General features: G+C 35.1%; 1 protein-coding gene across 3 annotated transcripts in view; it reads right to left on the reverse strand.

The window, feature by feature from the left end:
* LOC133676199 (transcription initiation factor TFIID subunit 2) overlaps positions 1 to 19,032 on the reverse strand; it is a 29,616-nt gene continuing 10,584 nt past the window's right edge. For 2 of the 3 annotated variants that reach the window (XM_062097815.1, XM_062097817.1), the window contains 19 exons: positions 18,626 to 18,710; positions 18,419 to 18,510; positions 17,415 to 17,540; positions 17,282 to 17,335; positions 16,981 to 17,046; positions 15,873 to 15,970; positions 14,734 to 15,072; positions 14,565 to 14,652; positions 12,150 to 12,275; positions 12,012 to 12,068; positions 11,582 to 11,661; positions 11,452 to 11,494; positions 4,959 to 5,045; positions 4,028 to 4,117; positions 2,972 to 3,030; positions 2,774 to 2,864; positions 2,523 to 2,688; positions 2,203 to 2,386; positions 1 to 1,409 (listed from right to left, as the gene is read on the reverse strand). In XM_062097815.1, the coding sequence (XP_061953799.1) occupies positions 179 to 1,409; positions 2,203 to 2,386; positions 2,523 to 2,688; positions 2,774 to 2,864; positions 2,972 to 3,030; positions 4,028 to 4,117; positions 4,959 to 5,045; positions 11,452 to 11,494; positions 11,582 to 11,661; positions 12,012 to 12,068; positions 12,150 to 12,275; positions 14,565 to 14,652; positions 14,734 to 15,072; positions 15,873 to 15,970; positions 16,981 to 17,046; positions 17,282 to 17,335; positions 17,415 to 17,540; positions 18,419 to 18,510; positions 18,626 to 18,710 (3,162 nt within the window). In that variant the 3' untranslated portion in view covers positions 1 to 178. The remainder of the gene's footprint in view (positions 1,410 to 2,202; positions 2,387 to 2,522; positions 2,689 to 2,773; positions 2,865 to 2,971; positions 3,031 to 4,027; positions 4,118 to 4,958; positions 5,046 to 11,451; positions 11,495 to 11,581; positions 11,662 to 12,011; positions 12,069 to 12,149; positions 12,276 to 14,564; positions 14,653 to 14,733; positions 15,073 to 15,872; positions 15,971 to 16,980; positions 17,047 to 17,281; positions 17,336 to 17,414; positions 17,541 to 18,418; positions 18,511 to 18,625; positions 18,711 to 19,032) is intronic. The other variant, XM_062097816.1, reaches the window with a different exon arrangement.

Consider the following 19,032-nt stretch of genomic DNA (forward strand, 5'->3'; position numbering starts at 1 on the left):
TAAGTCAATGCTTGAAAGCTTCAAAAAATAAAAATCAAGCACAAATTGTTTCAACAGAGATGGGTTTCGATTACATTAATACCCAATTCCTGACATGGACAGACTAAAGATCCAAAAATTCAGAGGGATTCCATCTGAGCAATTTCTACGAGGAAATATCTAATAACTTCATACAGCACTAACTGTTAAGTGTCCTATTCTTAATTTTAATTCGAAATTTGGGAACAGAAGAAGTACCTTCTGATGGCTCAGGCTTCGTTTCAATGTTCGTGGCCACTGCTTTGGATTCACTGGGTTGATTTGGTTTCAATGGCACTGTTGCCAACTTAATAGTAGGCTTCTCATTCTTACCTGGCAGCTCCACTGATGTAGCCTTTGCCCCACCACTCAGCAACTTTGTCATCTCCTTTTCTTTCCTTTTCTTCTCTTTCTTCAACAGTTTCCTCTCCAAATATTCAGGATCATCACGGTGCCCCTTGTGATCTTCCCGCTTCCGCTTCTTTTCCTTATCCTTCTTCTTCTCCTTTTCTTTCCCTCGAGAAGAAGATGCCATGATACCCAATGAACCACCATCAGGATTAACTCTTTCAACTGAGAGGGTTTGTAGACTAGCAAACCTTTGTGCATCAGTGTCTACAAGGTTATCTTGCATGACTCTACGTGATGATGGATCATCAGGCTGAGGGTGCATAGAAACTTTACTTGATTCAGCAGTGCACTGGAGTTCCTTTCCAAAATTGTCACCATCACTTGCTAATTTTGCACTGCCAATGCTAGCACTCATCCGAGAACCATGGTCAAGACACGAGTTGACTTCGTCGAGATTTTGGTAGCTAATACTCACAGCTTCAGTTGAAATCCTCTGGGGTGCATCCACAGAAACAGAGCTGCTGGCCCCACGATCAGTTTCATGGTGCCCACCTTGGGATCTCTCAACATTTTGAATATCAGTCTCCTCAGCTCTACTGGAAGCAGCAGAATGTTTGACTCTGATCTTAACAACTGGCCGTCTGCGCTCATGGCTGTTGGAGATGTTATCTTCTTCCTTTGAAGCTACTGGGATGTCTGTTTCCTTTGAAGCTTCAGGCACAGCTACTTCTTCTGAAGCTTCTTGAATGGCCAGATCCATTTTCTGTCCATGATTGTTGGAAATCGCATCTGGATCATTGAGACCTTCTGGAATGGCCATATCCATCTTATGTTGATCTTTGTTGGAAATTATATCCGCTTCCTTTATAGCCTCTGGAAAGGCAAAATTATCTTGTGCAAGTTTTGGAATCTCCATAGGAGGTTCCAGGGGCTTTGTTTCTGTCACAAGACCTGCAAAAATATTCCTTGGATCACTGCAAGTTTCTGAGTCGCCAATACATAATGTTCTATCCCTGGGAATTCCATAAAGTGTTGGGGCCCTGAAAAGGAACAATTAACGTTAATATATCAAAATTTTATTTCCGATGTAAATGCTCCCAACACGTGCGCACACATGAATTCTAACAATCAAAATAAGAAAAGCTCCACTAAAAAATTTCCCTTGACCAAAATGGAATCTTGAGAACATAATAATGAGGATTTTGAGCTATCATGAACGACAACTACAACCTGGTTGAAAAACTTTGTCCGTGTTTAGTATTGTGGTGAATGATGCTTTTCAAAAATGTTTTTCGCTTGCAAATGCATTAAAATGATTTTTTTTCAGAATTATTTTTCATTTATGATATCAACACATCAAAACCATCAAAAAACATGAAAAAAAAAATTAATTTGATGTTTTTTCAAGTTAAATGCACTTTTGAAACACGACTAAACACGGTTCTAAACGCAAAAACAAACAGTGTGCATCCCTAGTCATTTACCCAATGATTTTAGACTTCATGGTGTTAATTAAAATGTGGAGTAACCAGCACACTATATTTATCACATAAACAAGTCATTGAGAGAGTTAAATTTATTTTGTGGTTCACTATTCATGGGTTCGGAGTAGATATACCCTCACTTTACTGACTTTGAGATTAAGAATACAAGGGAAGCAATAGGGTGCCTAGCTGACCCTGATGATTTGGTTGGGTTTGGATCCTGGCCGGCAACAATGATGAATCTTTACAAGCCTACTAAAATGAAGTTAGGCTGGGCTGGACAACCCAACCTGTATTGACTTCTATGACTGACAAACCATAACTTGGAAAGGAAGAAATCAGTACTCACCTTCCTGCAAGGATTTGTAAAATGCAGAACAAGTGATGCCGAAGAATGGTATTGTTGAATCCGATATGACCTTCAAGTAGACGAATCAAAGCCAATAGAGTTGTACACTTGATAGAATCTTCAGAATCGGATTCATCTTGTATCTGACATAACCGCATGGCATGTGCACCAAGTTTTGCTTGCCCTGCAACCAAGTAAAGAAGACCCATTATAAAACGCAAAAAATAAAGCACAAGGACACCATGGAGATAAATAAAACATGCAAAAGAACCAAAAAAAACTTTTCATTTCTTTTTTTTCCATAAAAAATAATGCAGAACCTCTTAATGACGGTTCTTCCTCCAAATATGTGATAAATAATGACAATGCTGCATCCACGCCTTTGCAGTGGAATTCCAGATCAAGGAGTGCTCTACTGGCTTCAATTCGAATTTGCCATATTGTCTTGAAATCCCGAAAAGGTTTAATAAGTTCAAAGACATGATCCTGCAGCAAGTAATGAATGATATGTATGAATGAAGAAATGTTTAGAAAGCAATCCATGATTCGATTGAATGAGTAGAAAACTTACATGATGAATGGATCCTGAGAGTTTTAATGCAATTTGTGTCAATGTTCGAATACAGCTGATTGTCAAGATCCCATTATAACTCAGCATCAGCCTAGCAAATAACACATTAAGAAATATTCAATCACTAACAAGTATTTTCCAATAAACTACCTATCAGAAAAGACATAAAAATATCCCACAAATTAGAAGCCAATGCACCTGTCAAATTGCAAAAGACAGTCAATTCGCTTGAGAAGGGAGGACAGAAAGAGAACAGTCTGCCAGGGGTTAAAGAAGCAACAAGAGTTAAAGCCCTCAGAATTGTATATGAAGGCAGAATGCAGAACTTCACAACATATAGGTATCAAATATCTCTCTACCCAGACATCAAACACAACTTTGATGCCAGATCAACTTATGTATTGAACTTCCAAACTTAGGAAAACCCAACTGTTAACTTTTAAGCCCGGTAGAAAGAAAAAGAAATGCAAATATTGTTGTCATCTGACATAAAGCAACAAATGGAAGCGTAAATGGTAGTCTCAGTCATTCATTATTAATGCATTTGAAATGGACATGCAGCATAGATTTTTTGGCTATGGTGATACATCTTCGGTGTTTGTCATGTGGTAGCAGAATCTATGTTGACATTTTATGTGAAATCAGGGAGAAGGATTGTCACGTTTTATGGCAATACAGTCTGCAAATTTTTGGCATATTTGGTTGGAGAGAAATGCAAGAGTTTTTGCGAATCAATATACTCCTAGAAATTTGATATGTGAGGACACACTTTTGGGTGGTGCTTTAGGGGAGTATCCTTGGCTGATACTCAGCAGGCATGGAGTGCCCTATATGCTTTCTGTTTTGTAGCTTTCTTTCCACGGTGGATAGCTTATTCTCCATTTTGACTTGGAATTCTTACACATTTTCATTAATATAATAATTTATTTTTTCTGCAAAAGTGGAGGCATGGAGAAATATAACATAGCTGCTTCTCAGAAGCTCCCACAAGTCCATGACCAAGAATTCCAATCTCATCCTTCCATAACTTTTCTTTTCCTAAGAACTTAATACATTTGTGACTAAAATATAGTGAGAGCCCAAAGAGAGACAAAGCGTTGCGTCGAACACGCTCAAACGAACAAAACAGAACACATCGAGGGATCAAAATAACAGGTACTTCAAAATTTATACAAGGCTGAAAAGTAACACCAGAAATTATGTATTGTCATGAGTCAACAAATTATAGCATGTGAGAAAATGATGTTGAAAAACCTGTTGCCCAAATTCAAGTCCACCAACTGACTGGACCAGTGCAGCTAACCAGAACACATCAGAGTAAGGATTTCCAGTGTTATCGTTATACTGCCAGACACAACAGAACCAAATCAAATCTGGTTGAACCACTGAGCATATCCAACAAGTAAAGAGAAGAAACAAGAGAAGAACTAAATAACAGGGCACTCAAGACCCCAAAAAGAGCAACTACTATGCATGGATTATACATGGGCTTCCGAAGAAAAATGGCGTGCAATATGCTGATATCTAGAGAATTTTGCTGGCGAGATGCAACAAATCAATGCAAACAAGAACATGACATTGGATAGGGCATTTTGCATGCCTGAACTTTAAATACTGATGAAGGAAGAGAAGGCTCTAAGTTCAGGCAATCATTGACTGCATACTGACCAAAGAATGGGCTATAAGAACCCCCAGGATTAGCTAGTGGCATTGTTGCACTCCACATTTCCCTCCCCTTACAATCCTTGCTATAGTATGACTCAAATATAAGAATGCCAAGGTTAGTTTTGGCTAGAGAAGATTAAAGTTCAGTGTTATGTTATTTCCATTGACAATTCAAATTGTGATCTGGTCAGACTATCCATTCCTTGGCTTAAATGAAAGAACCTCCAGCGGAGGACAAGCAAGGATACCAACCCACCACAATTTTATTGGTAAACATTACAAAACACACAATAGCCTGTTAACCTCCTGCCCAAGTTTTCACTTGCGATCTATAGCAAGAATCTGCTCATCAATTTTATTGATACACCACTACAAAAGTCAATTGGTAAACATGCTTGCAAATAACAAAAATAATGCACCATCAATCCAAATATTTTTTAACAGTTTCTCGCATTGCAAATGATAGAGGGTGAAAAAAAAAAGCAAACAGGATTCAAATTGATGCTAAGGAAGACCCTACCTTCAGAAGTTGCAAAATAAATTCAACAGCTTCTCTTGGGCTTTTCTTATCTGCAGCCCTGACCTTAGCAACAGCATGAGGAATTGCCTGAATACAACAAAAACAAATGGATGCTGTAAGTCTTCAAACGGTGAGGAAAAGTCTAAAAGAAAGTAACCTTTATTTCTGGGGAAAAAGGAAATACTATTGAAAGAAAAATTTGAATTGAAATTTGTTTCTTTTATAAAAAAAATATTAGATATAAAAAGAAGCCATTATCAAGAAAAATAAATGAACTCATCAATCAATCATCAGAAATTAACAATAAAAAGAACACAGAAATTAAGTTTGGAGAATAACAAGTCATTTTTCAACAACCGAGCATTAAAATAATAATGCACCACATAGAAGTTAAGTTTTGGAGAATAATAAAAAGAACATGTCAATCAATCATCAGATTTTTTTTTAAAAAAAAAAGGAACACAAGTTAATTTTGGAAAATAATAAGGCATTCTCAACAACAGAACATTAAAATAATAATACACCTCAACCTCTCTCAAATAACATGTTACGCAGCATATAGCGAAGATAAGACTATGGTTCTCAAGCCCTAAGGTTACAGACCTAACTATAGCGAAATCTAATAAAACTTCTCGGATATTTTTATTAAATCTGAATAATAGTCTTAATCTCTATAAAATAAACTAGACATTCCTAGTTATATTAGTCTTATAATCCTTTCTATGAAAGAATTCCTAATTAAGACTTTAACTAATTAATAAAATTCATCTACCATTAGGATATCTAAATAATAAAATACTAATTAAATTAAAAGTTCTAAACTAAGTAGAGAATAAATAATTAAAATCCAAAATTAACTAGGAAAATAATTAAAACAAGGTTTCGTATGAGATGCTTCGGGGTTTCTTTGCGAGTTTCTTTTTAAGCTTGGCCTTGTCAATCATGTAAACAAACCCTTGGGATAATTGTTTTACATCAATCTCCCCCACTTGAGAAAAACTCGTCATCGAGTTGAGTTTAATAACTAGAAAGTACTTGTAAAGGTCAGCAAGATTGAAGGTCTTTGATATGCCCATACTATCTGAAAGATCAATAACATAAGCATTATCATTGATTTTCTTCACCACCTTGTATAGACCATACTTCTTCATCTTCAGCTTATCATAGATGCCTCCTGGAAACCTCTCCTTGCGCAAGAAAATCATCACCATGTCTCCTTGAAACAATTTAACTTGCCCATGCTTGTTTGTTATGTGCTTATTTCTAGCAACTAAGTATTCTAGTTTCCTCCTAACCTCTTAATGATAGCTTGCAGCAGTTCAACCAAATTCTTTGCTAACTTGCTAAACCTAGTAGCTTTGAGCAAAGAATGTAGATCGAGTACATGATTGGGAGGCTTTATTTACACAATCTCAAATGGTGTCTTACCAGTAGCACTATGATTGGAATTGTTGTCACCAAATTTTGCCTCGACCAATGCAACATCCCACTATTTAGGCTTATCTCCCAGATGCTATGAATTAGATTGCCCTAAGTTCTGTTTAGAAACTCTGTTTGGTCATTAGTTTGTGGATGAGTAGTACTATTAAACTTCAAAGGGGAATTAAACATCTTCCACAAAGTTAGCCAAAAATGACTAAGAAACCTTCAGACATGATGGATTTTAGACATGATGGATTTTGGAATATCATGCTACCTCAATTATCTCCCTGATGGATTTTGGAATATCATGCTACCTCAATTATCTCCCTGAAAAATAGTCTAGCCATACTGCTCGCATTCGTAGTCTTCTCACAACGTATAAAATGTGTCATCTTTAAATATATATCCATAACAACAAAAGAAAAATCCATTCCTCGCTAGGTTCGTGCAAGACCTAACACAAAATCCATGGAAATATCTCCCCGGATATAATTAGGTAAAGGTAAAGGCATGTATAAACTAGGGTTTCGTGATTACCCCTTAGCTGTTTGACAAGTAAAACAGTGTTGACAAAATTTGTTTGCATTACGCTTGAGCTGGGCCTAGTAATACTCATCCTCCAAAGTCGGCATTGTCTTGTCTCTTCCTCTATGACCTTATAATCCGCCACCATGCAAGTCTCAAATCAATTTCTCACATAAGGATCTGCAAGGGATACACAATCGATTACCTTTCATTAAGCAACCATCATGTATATAGAAATCTCCTTTAGCTCGACCATTGAAACACTTCTCCTGTGTCTCCTGAAAATCAGCATCTTCAACGTACAACTCCTTCAGACACTCAAAACCAAAATCTCGCTACGAAAAGTGAATAGTTTATACAGGCCTTCACCTAATGAAACTAAACTTTTAAAGGAATGTAATCCACCTGGACATCGTATCCATACTGATTTTCTTTGACTATTCAGAGACCTCAAAGCTTCATGATTTGAATATAAGATAAATCTCTGTTAATCAAATAACACTCCTTAATTTTCAAAGCCCTTACCACAACATAAAGTTCTTTATCATAGGTAGTCCACTTCAAGCGAGCTTCGTTCAAGTTCTCAATGAAAAGGCTGTAGGATGTTTCTCCTAGGAAAGAACTCCAACGCCCACTCCATATGCACCACATTCAACCTCAAACAACTTGTCAAAGTTGGGTAAAGCAAGCATTGAAGCATTCCATAGCTTATCCTTTATTAAGGCAAAACTTTGTTCTTCCTCACCCCACTAAAACTTCCTTTTTCTCAAACATTCAGTGATTAGTGACACAATGCTATTGAAATTCTGAATAAATCTCCAATAGCCAAGCCATAAACTCTGCACATTACTAACTATCTTAGGTGTGGGCCAAACACGAATTGCCCTCACTTTCTCCTAATCAACTTCAACTCCATCAGCTCCTACAACAAAACCCAAGAAAAAGTTACACTTTTTCAAGTTGACATCCAAACTTATTTTATAGCAGCAATACCTCTAGAACACTCTTTAAGTGCTCAATATGATGTTTCATTATGATCGAACACAAGAATATCATCATAATAAACCACAATGAATTTATTTGTAAAGGTCACAAAACCTGGTTTATCAGCCTTGTGAATGTGCTCGATGCATTCATTAACATTAAAGGCATGACTAACCACTCATACAGCTCATCATTGTCTTGAAAGTTGTTTTCCATTCATCCCCTGGTCGAATCCGAATCTCAAGTCAATCTTCAAAAAGACTATTGCACCACACAACTAATCTAGCATGTCATCCAATCGTGGAAGTGAAAACCTGTATTCCATAGTGATTTTGTTAAAGTAACGAATATCAACACATACATCAACTACCGTCCTTTCATGTCAGTAAAGAAGGGGCAACACATGGGACTTAAACTCTCTTTAATCAGCTCTTTCCTCAACAATTCTTCTATTTTCACCCTTAAGATTTCCCTCTCATTTGGGCTCATTCCATAATGCGGCAAATTCAAAAGACTAGCCCTTGGTTTTAAGTCAATTTAGTGTTGGATATCTGTTGGATATCACGCATGAGAGGTATCTTATCTGGTAGCTCATCTGGAATAACTTCCTCAAACTACTGCAATAGAGGCTTAATAGCTTCAAGAACCTCTATTGCCTTGTCAGCTTCTTCAGACAACAAGGACTTCACAATTAAAGCATGTACTTTCTTCATCTCCTTTATATTTGTCTTAATTTTTTACAAAGATTGGTAATAGTTAGGATTGCTTATCCTCCAACCTTTCGAACTTGCAGTTGGGAATTTCCATTCAAATGCATCAAAGTAAAATTAATCTCATCCTTAACAAAACTATAGATGTTTTCTCATCCCTTATGCCATGCATTTACATCATAATGTCATGGCCTACTAAACAGCAAGTTACAAGCATTCATGTCAACTACATAACAATAAACTTCATCCCTAAACTTGCTTATAAAAAAAAGAAATAAACTTTAAATCTTTCAGTTACTTTTACTTTTGGTACCTCTTTAATCCAACCTACAGTGCATGGTTTAGGATGTTTTTCAATATTCAAACTCAATTTTAAATGCAAAAAAAACCTTTACATCTTTCAATTTTAAATGCAGTTTCCTTACCAATAATATTCTCATAGCTAATGTCATCAATAATAAGGTCAAAAGCTTATGTATTGTGCACTTAGTACCAAAAAGGCTTGTCATATCTCATCAACTTTTAGTGTCAGGAGCAATCGTCTCACCACATAGGCTTGACCATCATCATCCTCCTACACACCCTCACTATCAAGTTCACGTCACTCTTTCGAATACAATTTTATACCTTCTCTACCCTTTCAGTCCTCACATTCAACCATGTTCATAGGCCTCCTGAGAGAACATACATCGGATATATGCTCTTCCTGATTGCATCTATGACACTTTATTAGAAGTAGCTTAGCATGGGGATTATCTCTCTTTTGGTTATCCATGTTAGGAATTGCTTGGGTTCTATTTTATCATTGCCAGAGCCAACAATAGCTTGCTTGGATTGACTATTTGTTTGTGGCAACTTACCCTTCACAACACCATTAAATCAAGGCTTTACAATAGGAACCCTCTTTTGATAATCAAATCTCATATCAGTTTCATCTTGCATCAACATCTTTTCCATTAAATCCATATTTCATGCATCAGTAAAATTCAACAGCATTTGAAGCTCAATTTTATTTCCAATGGCAGGTTTCAGCCCCTCTACCTATCTAGCAACATCTTGCCTATCAGTTTCATGCAGATTATTTCGCTCAACTAAGTGCAAAAATTACATTGTATATTCTTACACAGTTCGGTAACCTTAGGAACACCTCTAATACTTATGGATCAAAAGTTAATCATACATATTAAAATCTACCTCTCAACAGGTCTTCTACCCTCTCACCTCCAATAAGTTATCCCACCAAACTAATGCCCCATGCTTCAATTTAAACTCTGCAATTTTTATCATTCTCAAATCTAAAATTTCCTTATATTCATAAAATCGATCACGTGTAGCTAACCAATAAAAAAACTCTACTCCTAAATCACCACCAAAAGAAGAAATCTCAACTTTCATACAGTAGTCTTGATCATACATATTATTTCTAGCAACCTTCATCTCAATCTTCTTCATCAGATGAATACCAAAATTCATATTGACCACGACAATTTGCACGAAATAGTTCAGGTACAGGTTGGTCGCGAGCATCATCCTTGGAGTGTGCCTCTCTTCTTCACTGGTTCATGTTTACACGCAGCCCTAATACCTTGAGCATGGTTGTAAGGTCATCAAATATGGCGTTGATGTCGCCAAACTCAGTTTGCACTTGCACCTATAACGCTAATATTGTTACCGAATGGCAATCTAACTAATCCTAAAAGGCTTGCATCCCCTAATCATTGTTACGGAGATGGTTGCCTCCAATGATTCTCTTCACGGTTCGCCATTGATCCAAATGTTGATCCGCTCTGATACCACTTGACACGGCGTATGGCATAGATAAAACTAGAGTTCTCAAGCTCCAAGGTTATAGACCTAACTATAGAGAAATCTAGAGACAATTCTCAAGTATTTTTATTAAATCTAAATAATAGTCTTAATCTCTATAAAATAAACTAGACATCCCTATTTGTATTACTCCTAAAATCATCTATAGGAAAGGATTCCAAATTAAAACTTACATAATTAATAAAATTCATCTAGTATTAGAATTCCTAAATACTAAAAAACTAATTGAATTAAAAATCATGAGTTAAATAGAAAACTGATAATTAAAACATGCAAGCAATAACTTCAAGCTTCATATGAGATACTTCCAGATTTCTTTGCAGATTTCTTTTCAGGTCTATAAACTCTTGGGGTAATTGTTCGACTTCACATTTGTTGCAATAGTGCTAACTTGTGCATGCTTGCCTCAAAAAAAGAAAGAAGAAAATTCAATATAGACATCTTAAATTGATGATGCCAATATAAAAAGCAGTGTTTTCTATTTGATTTTCTAAGTTGGGGTCAATTCTGTAATTTTAAGATCTTCAGAAGTCATTATGTAATTTCATTTTCAGTAAGGTATTTATGTGGTCTTAAAAGAATTGGCCAGTGCACTACTTCACCATTACAGTACTAGCTAGCACCACTCAAGGTACTCTCCTAGGTGCGCATCTTTAAGGCACCTCCTTTATTGGGATATATTGGATTACAGGTTATGATCCCATATTTTGATATATGACAGAGTCATATACGAGGATTGCAGCTTCTCTTATTTGTGATGCTTTAGAATTCCTAGGAGTGATTTCTAAGAACCTTGTTGTGGTGCTAGGTATTTCTTTTATGTAGTTCTTGATTTTGTTTACTTCCCAGAACATAACCTAGCCTAACTGCCTAACCTATAAAAAATTCCCAAGCTTCCAAATCACCAAGACAGCTATAACTAGTAAACCTTTAGTTATTTAGGTGTTGTATTCAAAGATTCCTGCATCACACGCACACATCAAATCTGACACAAACTCAATACATATCCTACCTCATTGCATTACCTCAAGAACAAAGTACTCGGGAAAATCATGAAAGTCATTTGGCCTGGCAAGGCAGGAGACAAAATTAGTTAAGAAGGTGTTATTCCAGCATGCTTGCCAAAAGTCAGACCACAAGAGTTAAGAATCTCACTTGGGGAGTCCAATAGCTGCATCAAACCTTCGACTTTTGTAAAATTTCACCAAATGGAGTAAGCCAGCCCAATCATTTTCCTGTTAATCCATAAAAATAAAAATAAAAATAAAAACACTTCACCCAACTACCTTAAAACAATCATGCAAAATATGTCTTTATGATCCCTAAGTTCAAGAAAGTTCAGGTGGTGAATCGAAATGCATCTTTACAAGAAACATATTTAGGTTGCTACTAAAAAGTGTTTCTGATTATGGGATTTAAATTTAGTACAATAAATAAAGTGTGTTTGAATTTAAGAAGAGAAGCAAACACCAAACTAGGGAGAGAAAAAAACACACCCTCTTTGCAAATAAGCTTGGAATATGTTCCATTAATGATAAAAAGTTCTTGATATGTATATAAGGAGTGTGGAAAGTGGCTACAGTACCTCAGAAGCAGTATTAGCCAATGCAAATGCAGTCTCAATTCGAACTCTCCAAAAGGCCTTGTCAGAACAAAACACCATTGAACTTTTCACATTCCATTCAAAACATGAATCAAAATCAAGCAAGAGAGAGAGTAAAACCTTGGTGTCGTTGAGGAAATTATTCATAGCATTTGTAACAGAAAAGGAAAGTTGTGGTAAAGTTTTTAATGCTGCAATTGCTTGTGCCTGTGCAACAACATCTTCATCCCTCTCTAATTGATTGATCTGATTTACATTACCAACTTTTACAAGGTTATTTACCAATTGATATACAAAGCAGCTACTACAAGAGAATTGCAGCTACTACAAGAGAATTTTATGGAGCAACAAGAAAAGCAACAGAATCAAGTAGAATGTTCAAAACAAATTAATACAAGCACAAAAGTAACTCATATAAATGACTTCATGCTTAGGGTAATCATCTTGTATCCTACAAAAATAAATTTTACATTTTACTATTTACAGATAAAATGGGTATATATAGTTCCTCACATGTGCATAAGCATCAATCATGTGATAAAGTATCAAGACTTCTCACCACATCTATTACTCAACTGAAAAAGGATCCAATCTATATTTATGAATGTTGTTGAGTGTGGCTATATGATTGACAAGTGACATTATGTCGTGAGAGTTTAGATTTGTGGTTGCTTCCTTTATATGACACATGAAAGTTTGAATTTGTGATGGATCGATAGCATACTGGTTATTTATGAGACTTTTAAGAACTTATTGTATGCTCTTGTAATAAACCTTATAGTATGTGTTTTATAAGACAATCTTTTCAAGATGGGATAATGTCTTAATTTTGATATGCAAATTTCAAATGTCATATGAGAATGAGTTGACTTATTGTATGAAGATTTCACAAACAATGTCTAAATTCTAAAAATGTTTTTCAAATATTCAAATAATATTAAAAAAATAACATTCAAAAGTAATTAAAAAAAATAACATTATTACAGGATTAACACATTTTTTCAGGGTATATTTTAAAATATTACAAGAAAATCACTTGAATTTTTTAAGTAATATTAATATTAGATATAATTGTATGTAACCACAATGATTTGGAAACCAAAAGGATACTCCTTTTTAAGGATGCTTTATGAGAACACTAGCTTCTTAAACCAGTTACTTCAATGATATCTAGTAGAATTCTATTTTCTTTTAAATTCTTATATACCATTGGACTTCATAATACCTTATGAAAGGTATTTTTTTCTGAAAAGACAAATAATTTATAAAAAATAGACTTCGATATATAAGCAAATTTCGTATTAGACAATTAGGTATGTTCTTAATTTGATAATATTTTAGAGAGAACTGATTGTAATTGATAGTTTTAGGATTATAACTCCTGGTTTCATAAATTAGTTGTATGTGTTTTGCATAACAGAATTCAATATAAACTACTCACATTAATTAGTATTAATTTAATGCATGATAATAGCCTAACATTATTTCTCTACAACATTTTTATTTCATATACTGAACTTTTTTTTCCTATTAAACTATATCTTCATGAACCAGGGCGTGAACCATTGCATATCCTGACATTGCATATCCTGTTAGCATTGTGAGCCAGTTCACGTCTTCCCCACGAACCACCCGTTGGGCAACCTTGGAACAGATTTTGTGTTATCTTAAAGGAGCTCCAGGGCATGGTATATGGTATAGAAATCATGGTCATACTCATATTGAATGCTTCTCAAATGCAGATTGGGCAGGTTCTAAAATTGATAGAACATCTACTACGGGTTATTGTGTTTTTGTTGAGGGAAACTTGGTGTGGAAAAGTAAGAAACAAAATGTAGTCTCTCGTTCCAGTGCTGAATCAGAATATAGAGCCATGGCACAATCCACGTGTGAACTTATATGGATACAGCAGTTGCTTAATGAGATTGGTCTTGGTAGTTCACTACCTATGAAGTTATGGTGCGACAATCAAGTTGCTCTTCACATTGCATCAAATCCAGTTTTTCATGAAAGGACTAAGCATATTGAAATTGATTGTCACTTCATCCGTGAGAAAATTCAGCAAAATTTGATCTCTACCAGTCATGTCAAAACTACAGGGCAATTGGGTGATATCGAGCGGTCCTAGGATTGAATATATTTGTAACAAGCTGGGCATGATTAACATATACGCTCCAGCTTGAGCGGGAGTGTTGTAAATATAGTAAATCAATTATAGGATTGATTATTGTTCTAAATAGAGTAAGTCAACTATAGGGCTGTCAGTTATAGGGCTGATTGCAGGGCTGATTTATATGCATTCAATTATAGCTTGATTCTAGGGATTTAGATTAATCCTAGACCTGTATATATACATATTGTACTCATGCATTAAGAATAAGAGAAATATCATTTTCATAGTCTAATAATTCTACAATAGCAAAATGAAATTCATTTGCTTAAATCTATCAACTCACATTGACCACCATCAATTACCTATACTTATAATATGCAAATAAATGCGAGATTTCTACTAAAAGAGCCAGAACATCTTACCCACATCTGTATAGGCTGATTAAAATGAATTTCAGCAAGATATTCCATTTCTGGGTCTGCCCTAATCCATGACAACAGGGATTCCAAACTGAAAGGAGAAGAAATGAACACAGTTAATAATATACGAACTACGTCCATCAAGAAGAATGTCCATCAAGTAATAATATACCTGGAGCGCATATCTGAAGCAGGTACATCACCATTTTCATCAAAGCCATCAGGTTTTGAACTCTTTTTAGGCTTTTGGAAACGTCTGGCTGCAAGCTTTGAATGGCACTGTATTTCCAATAGCTGCCACATTTCTCCAGCCAAAGGTAGAACCGGATGGTCATACATGCCATCAAGTTCATAAACTCTGATACTCATCATCCCTGGCCATCCAATATCACCCTCCCGGTTTTCAGAATCAAGGTTAAGGAAAGATGCATTTGCATCAGGTGCAGCTGTAAACTCTCGAAGCACCGCCAATTCAACCATATTTTTCCTTTTGTTATAAGAGAACCCCATCCTTTAAAAACAAATCCAAAAAAAGAGGCACATTTAAGTAAAAAAAAAATAATACACCTTACATGCAGATAGGTATTTGGAATTGCACTATTCGCAAGACAAACCATACAATTCAAGACAGTTTGCACTTATTGCATTGTACAATTGAATCAAATCACCAAATCAGACATTGATAAGGCAATGCAGGCAGGAAATGAAAGTTAATTGATCACAATAACAGGAAGAGATAACCAGGAAAAAAATCATGAGTTTCTGAATGGCAGCTCCAAGTCATCAGAAGAAACAGAGTAGAGTTAAAGTATAGAGAGGAAGCAGATTGCATGAAAGAAACATGAACCCAACCCACTGCTTGAGAGAACTTGATATCATTCAGTGAAAAAAGAAGATGAATGTTGTGCGGGAGACAAAAAGAGGTCATTAACAGTGGGGGGTAAACAGAACAGATGCTAACAATATTTTTATATTATAACTGAAAGGCTTAATATTTCAACAACTTAGAAATTAGCTTTTGGATGCATTATGCACTAAAGTATCAATGAACAATGTCTTAAGTCGTTAAGTATTTGCAGAATTTTATCAACCAAGTGATTATAGAGGAAGTGATGCATGTTTTGATCATGTTTTCTTCATTTTACAAGTGTAACATGTCATCTATCATTTCTAATGTATTTTTCAATTGTCTCTCAATCTTTCAATTCACGATGTGAAACAAATTATGATTCTATAAATGAGCTTTCCAATTCATGAGTTGAATCTTGGTTTGCCAATAGACAAGCAATATGTGGATCACAAACCATATACCTTAGCACTGGACATCCACAAGAGCAGACCCATCGCAGGAAAAATTCTTTCACAAATGGGCGCTCAAGATTTCCAACCTTAGTAGCGAAGTGGCGGAACTGCATCTCACAATAAATGAAATTAAAATAGAATGAACAATATGGTAGCAAAAATCTGCAAAATTCACTAGAGTAACATATAAAATGTAAATACACTATGCAGCAAAAATTAATAGATTATTTACCTTGGGAAAAAAAAGTTTCAAAATATGTAGTTAGGCAAATTGTGAACCTACACTATAATCCTTCCTTTCTTCTCTTCACTAATTTGTTAGCTTTACAGTTAAAAGAAGTATTACTTGTAATAAGATGAGGAGCAACGTACACATCCTGAAACTAAAATCAAATACATCTTTCTAGTAAACAAGCACAATTATTCTATAATTCAATCAAATACTTTTGAGGCAAAGTATATGCGTGTATACCATCTAAAAAATGACCTTTTCAGTTGAACTTCAGCATTAGGTGAACTAATAACCAAGGATAATGTGATAAAATGACCGTAGCAGTTGAGAAATGTTGTTTTTGTTGATACAATTCAAGACAGTGAATCACTCGCTTCTGCATTGTACAATTGCTAGTAAAGAGTGTTGTTTGGTTTCTTACTCTCTGTCAATTGGATTATACTCAGGCTGACTCAAAATTCTGTCGTGCTGGTAAGGAATGTTTGATAAGCAAAGAGATGTGCCACACAAAAAACTATTATGCTGTATTGTATATGAACTATCTAGTTTGAGGCAGATGAAAGTCTTTCTAAAAGGTTTAAATCTCCATATCCAAAGGTTTGAAAAACAATTTTCACATCATTAATGGATTGGCTTCTTCAATACATTGATTCTTATCCTATTGAAATTTTACAGAAAACCTGAATTTTTAAAGCTAAATTCCTTTGCTATCTGGAGGCATCTATTGTTTACTCCAGTATACTTCAGCTTTCTAATCTATCATTATTTAAAGAAAAAGGTTGAACATATGTGTTGCGCACTACTGTAGTAGTAATTACTAAAATATAGAGTAAATCCACAAAATGGAAAATTTGGAATAGAATAACCATGGCAAAACATAATCACCTCCTTTGTACTGAGAGATCTGACAGGGATTGTATCTTGAGCCCGGGAAATAACCTTTTGCAAAATCTGCATTTCAAAATAAACAAAAATATGGATAATGGAATCAGTAAAAAAAAAAAATTCACTCCATAAATAACCAATGCCATACATTTTTCAAGAAATCTCTACAAAAATTGATATCAATGAAAACACAAAGCATCACTTTTGAGTTCAAGTCATCCATCTATAAACAATAAAAGTCGTGTGATATGCCACAAAACATTCATGCATCAACCTAAAGTGCAAGCAGCTAGATCTTTACCTTGCGGAAAAACTCTGGACCCATTTGCTTTTCCAGCATTTGCAATATTGCCACCTATTGAAAATCAACCAGTCAGCCTTAAGGAATGCATATGAAAGTTCCTTATTTAAACAAAATATGGAAACAAACTTACAGACTTCCAAGATCTTATTTTCCCATAAAGACCAATTTTATGGGTTCCATGCAATTCCTTGCAAGAAGCAGAGAAGCTCAAAGCTGTCGCGCCACTATCATCTACCTTGCAAACAGCACAATTAGCCTGCACATCCAGAATATAATGTTCACTTGCATCTTTAAAAATGAAAAATAAACATCGACAATCAACATTTTGCAGTTTATATCATTAGGAGAAGACAGGTTGTAATTAAGATGAAAGAAGAATTTAGAATAAACAGAAAACAAAACAAGTTCTAAAGCATGAGAGAAGTGAAGAACATGCCTATCAAAAGAGACAAATCTTCCAACAGTCTCATTCTAGATCAAATATCATGAGGGAATGGGAAAATTCTTCTACCTTAGTTATGCGGTTATTTTTTATATTTATGGAATATGGAAGGCCTCGGTTATGTGGGTAATTTTCATATTTATGGAATATGGAAGGCTGAGATAGGATTTTTAGTTAATAAAGAGCTGAAAAATGAAAACACCAAAGGGGAGATACAACATTAAAAGTATTAGGATTTCTAAATAGTAAAATACTAATTCAATTAAAAGACTTAAGCTAACTAGGAAATATTAAAGCATCAAAACCATGAGATATGGAAAAGCCTCTCTAGACCATTACACATATTGTGCTTGAAGAATTTGTTGTTTTGATAAATGATAATACCCAGACTCAAAGAATCCATGCTCACTCATGACACATCATACCATATAAGAATTGCCTGAGTCCATGCAAACAATACATGTATGAGCTTCATAAGGAAGAAATCAAAAGCTTGCATGCATCCATGTAAGCCAAGCCAATAGCAAGAACTCAAAGTCAAGTACACCAATGAGATACACCTCAACATAAAAAAGAAAAACATTATAAACAATGATGGTAAATCAACATATAAGACATCTCTCCATGGCAATGACCACTATTGGATAAGCAATTAGCCTATCCACCAAATTAAACACTTCAAATGTTCTAACCTTGTATCTACGATAGCGAGCTTCATTATTTCCTAAAAACTTCTTTATAAATAACTCTGTCAAAAAGCCAGCAAGCCCATCCAGAAGCCATTCTGACAATAAGCACCAAACAAGTGAGTCTCAATAAAATAATTGGCATTTTTCAAAATTCATACAAATTGTTTAAATTTTAGTCAAGTACAGGGTGCCATGTTTTACCAGACTTACCATCATTAGGTTCCTCGGGAGTGACATATACCCCAAACCATTGTTTTGCGAGTGCAAAAGCTAGTTTAATGCTAGTGTCTATGGCCTATCACAAAAACAATGGTGAAGTTTGAGAATGCAACACGTGTACAATGAAATTAGCATGCAAGACAGCCATTGACAAGAGACAACGAAATTAGCATGCAAGACAGCCATTGACAAGAGACAACAAATAATGCTCCCAATTTACATTTTATGCATTAAACTTTGCATAGAAGTGAAGTTTTAAATAATTAATTTCTTACCTAAGCATTAAAAACTTATTAAAAAAGAGGGGGGGGGGGTGACGAAGCTCATGCGTTGAAGTTCAAGTTTACAGTTTCCTATTCTAAATTCTCTCACCTTCATGCCAATATTGCAATATTTTC

Source organism: Populus nigra, chromosome 16, assembly GCF_951802175.1.
Source record: "Populus nigra chromosome 16, ddPopNigr1.1, whole genome shotgun sequence".
Taxonomy (NCBI): domain Eukaryota; kingdom Viridiplantae; phylum Streptophyta; class Magnoliopsida; order Malpighiales; family Salicaceae; genus Populus; species Populus nigra.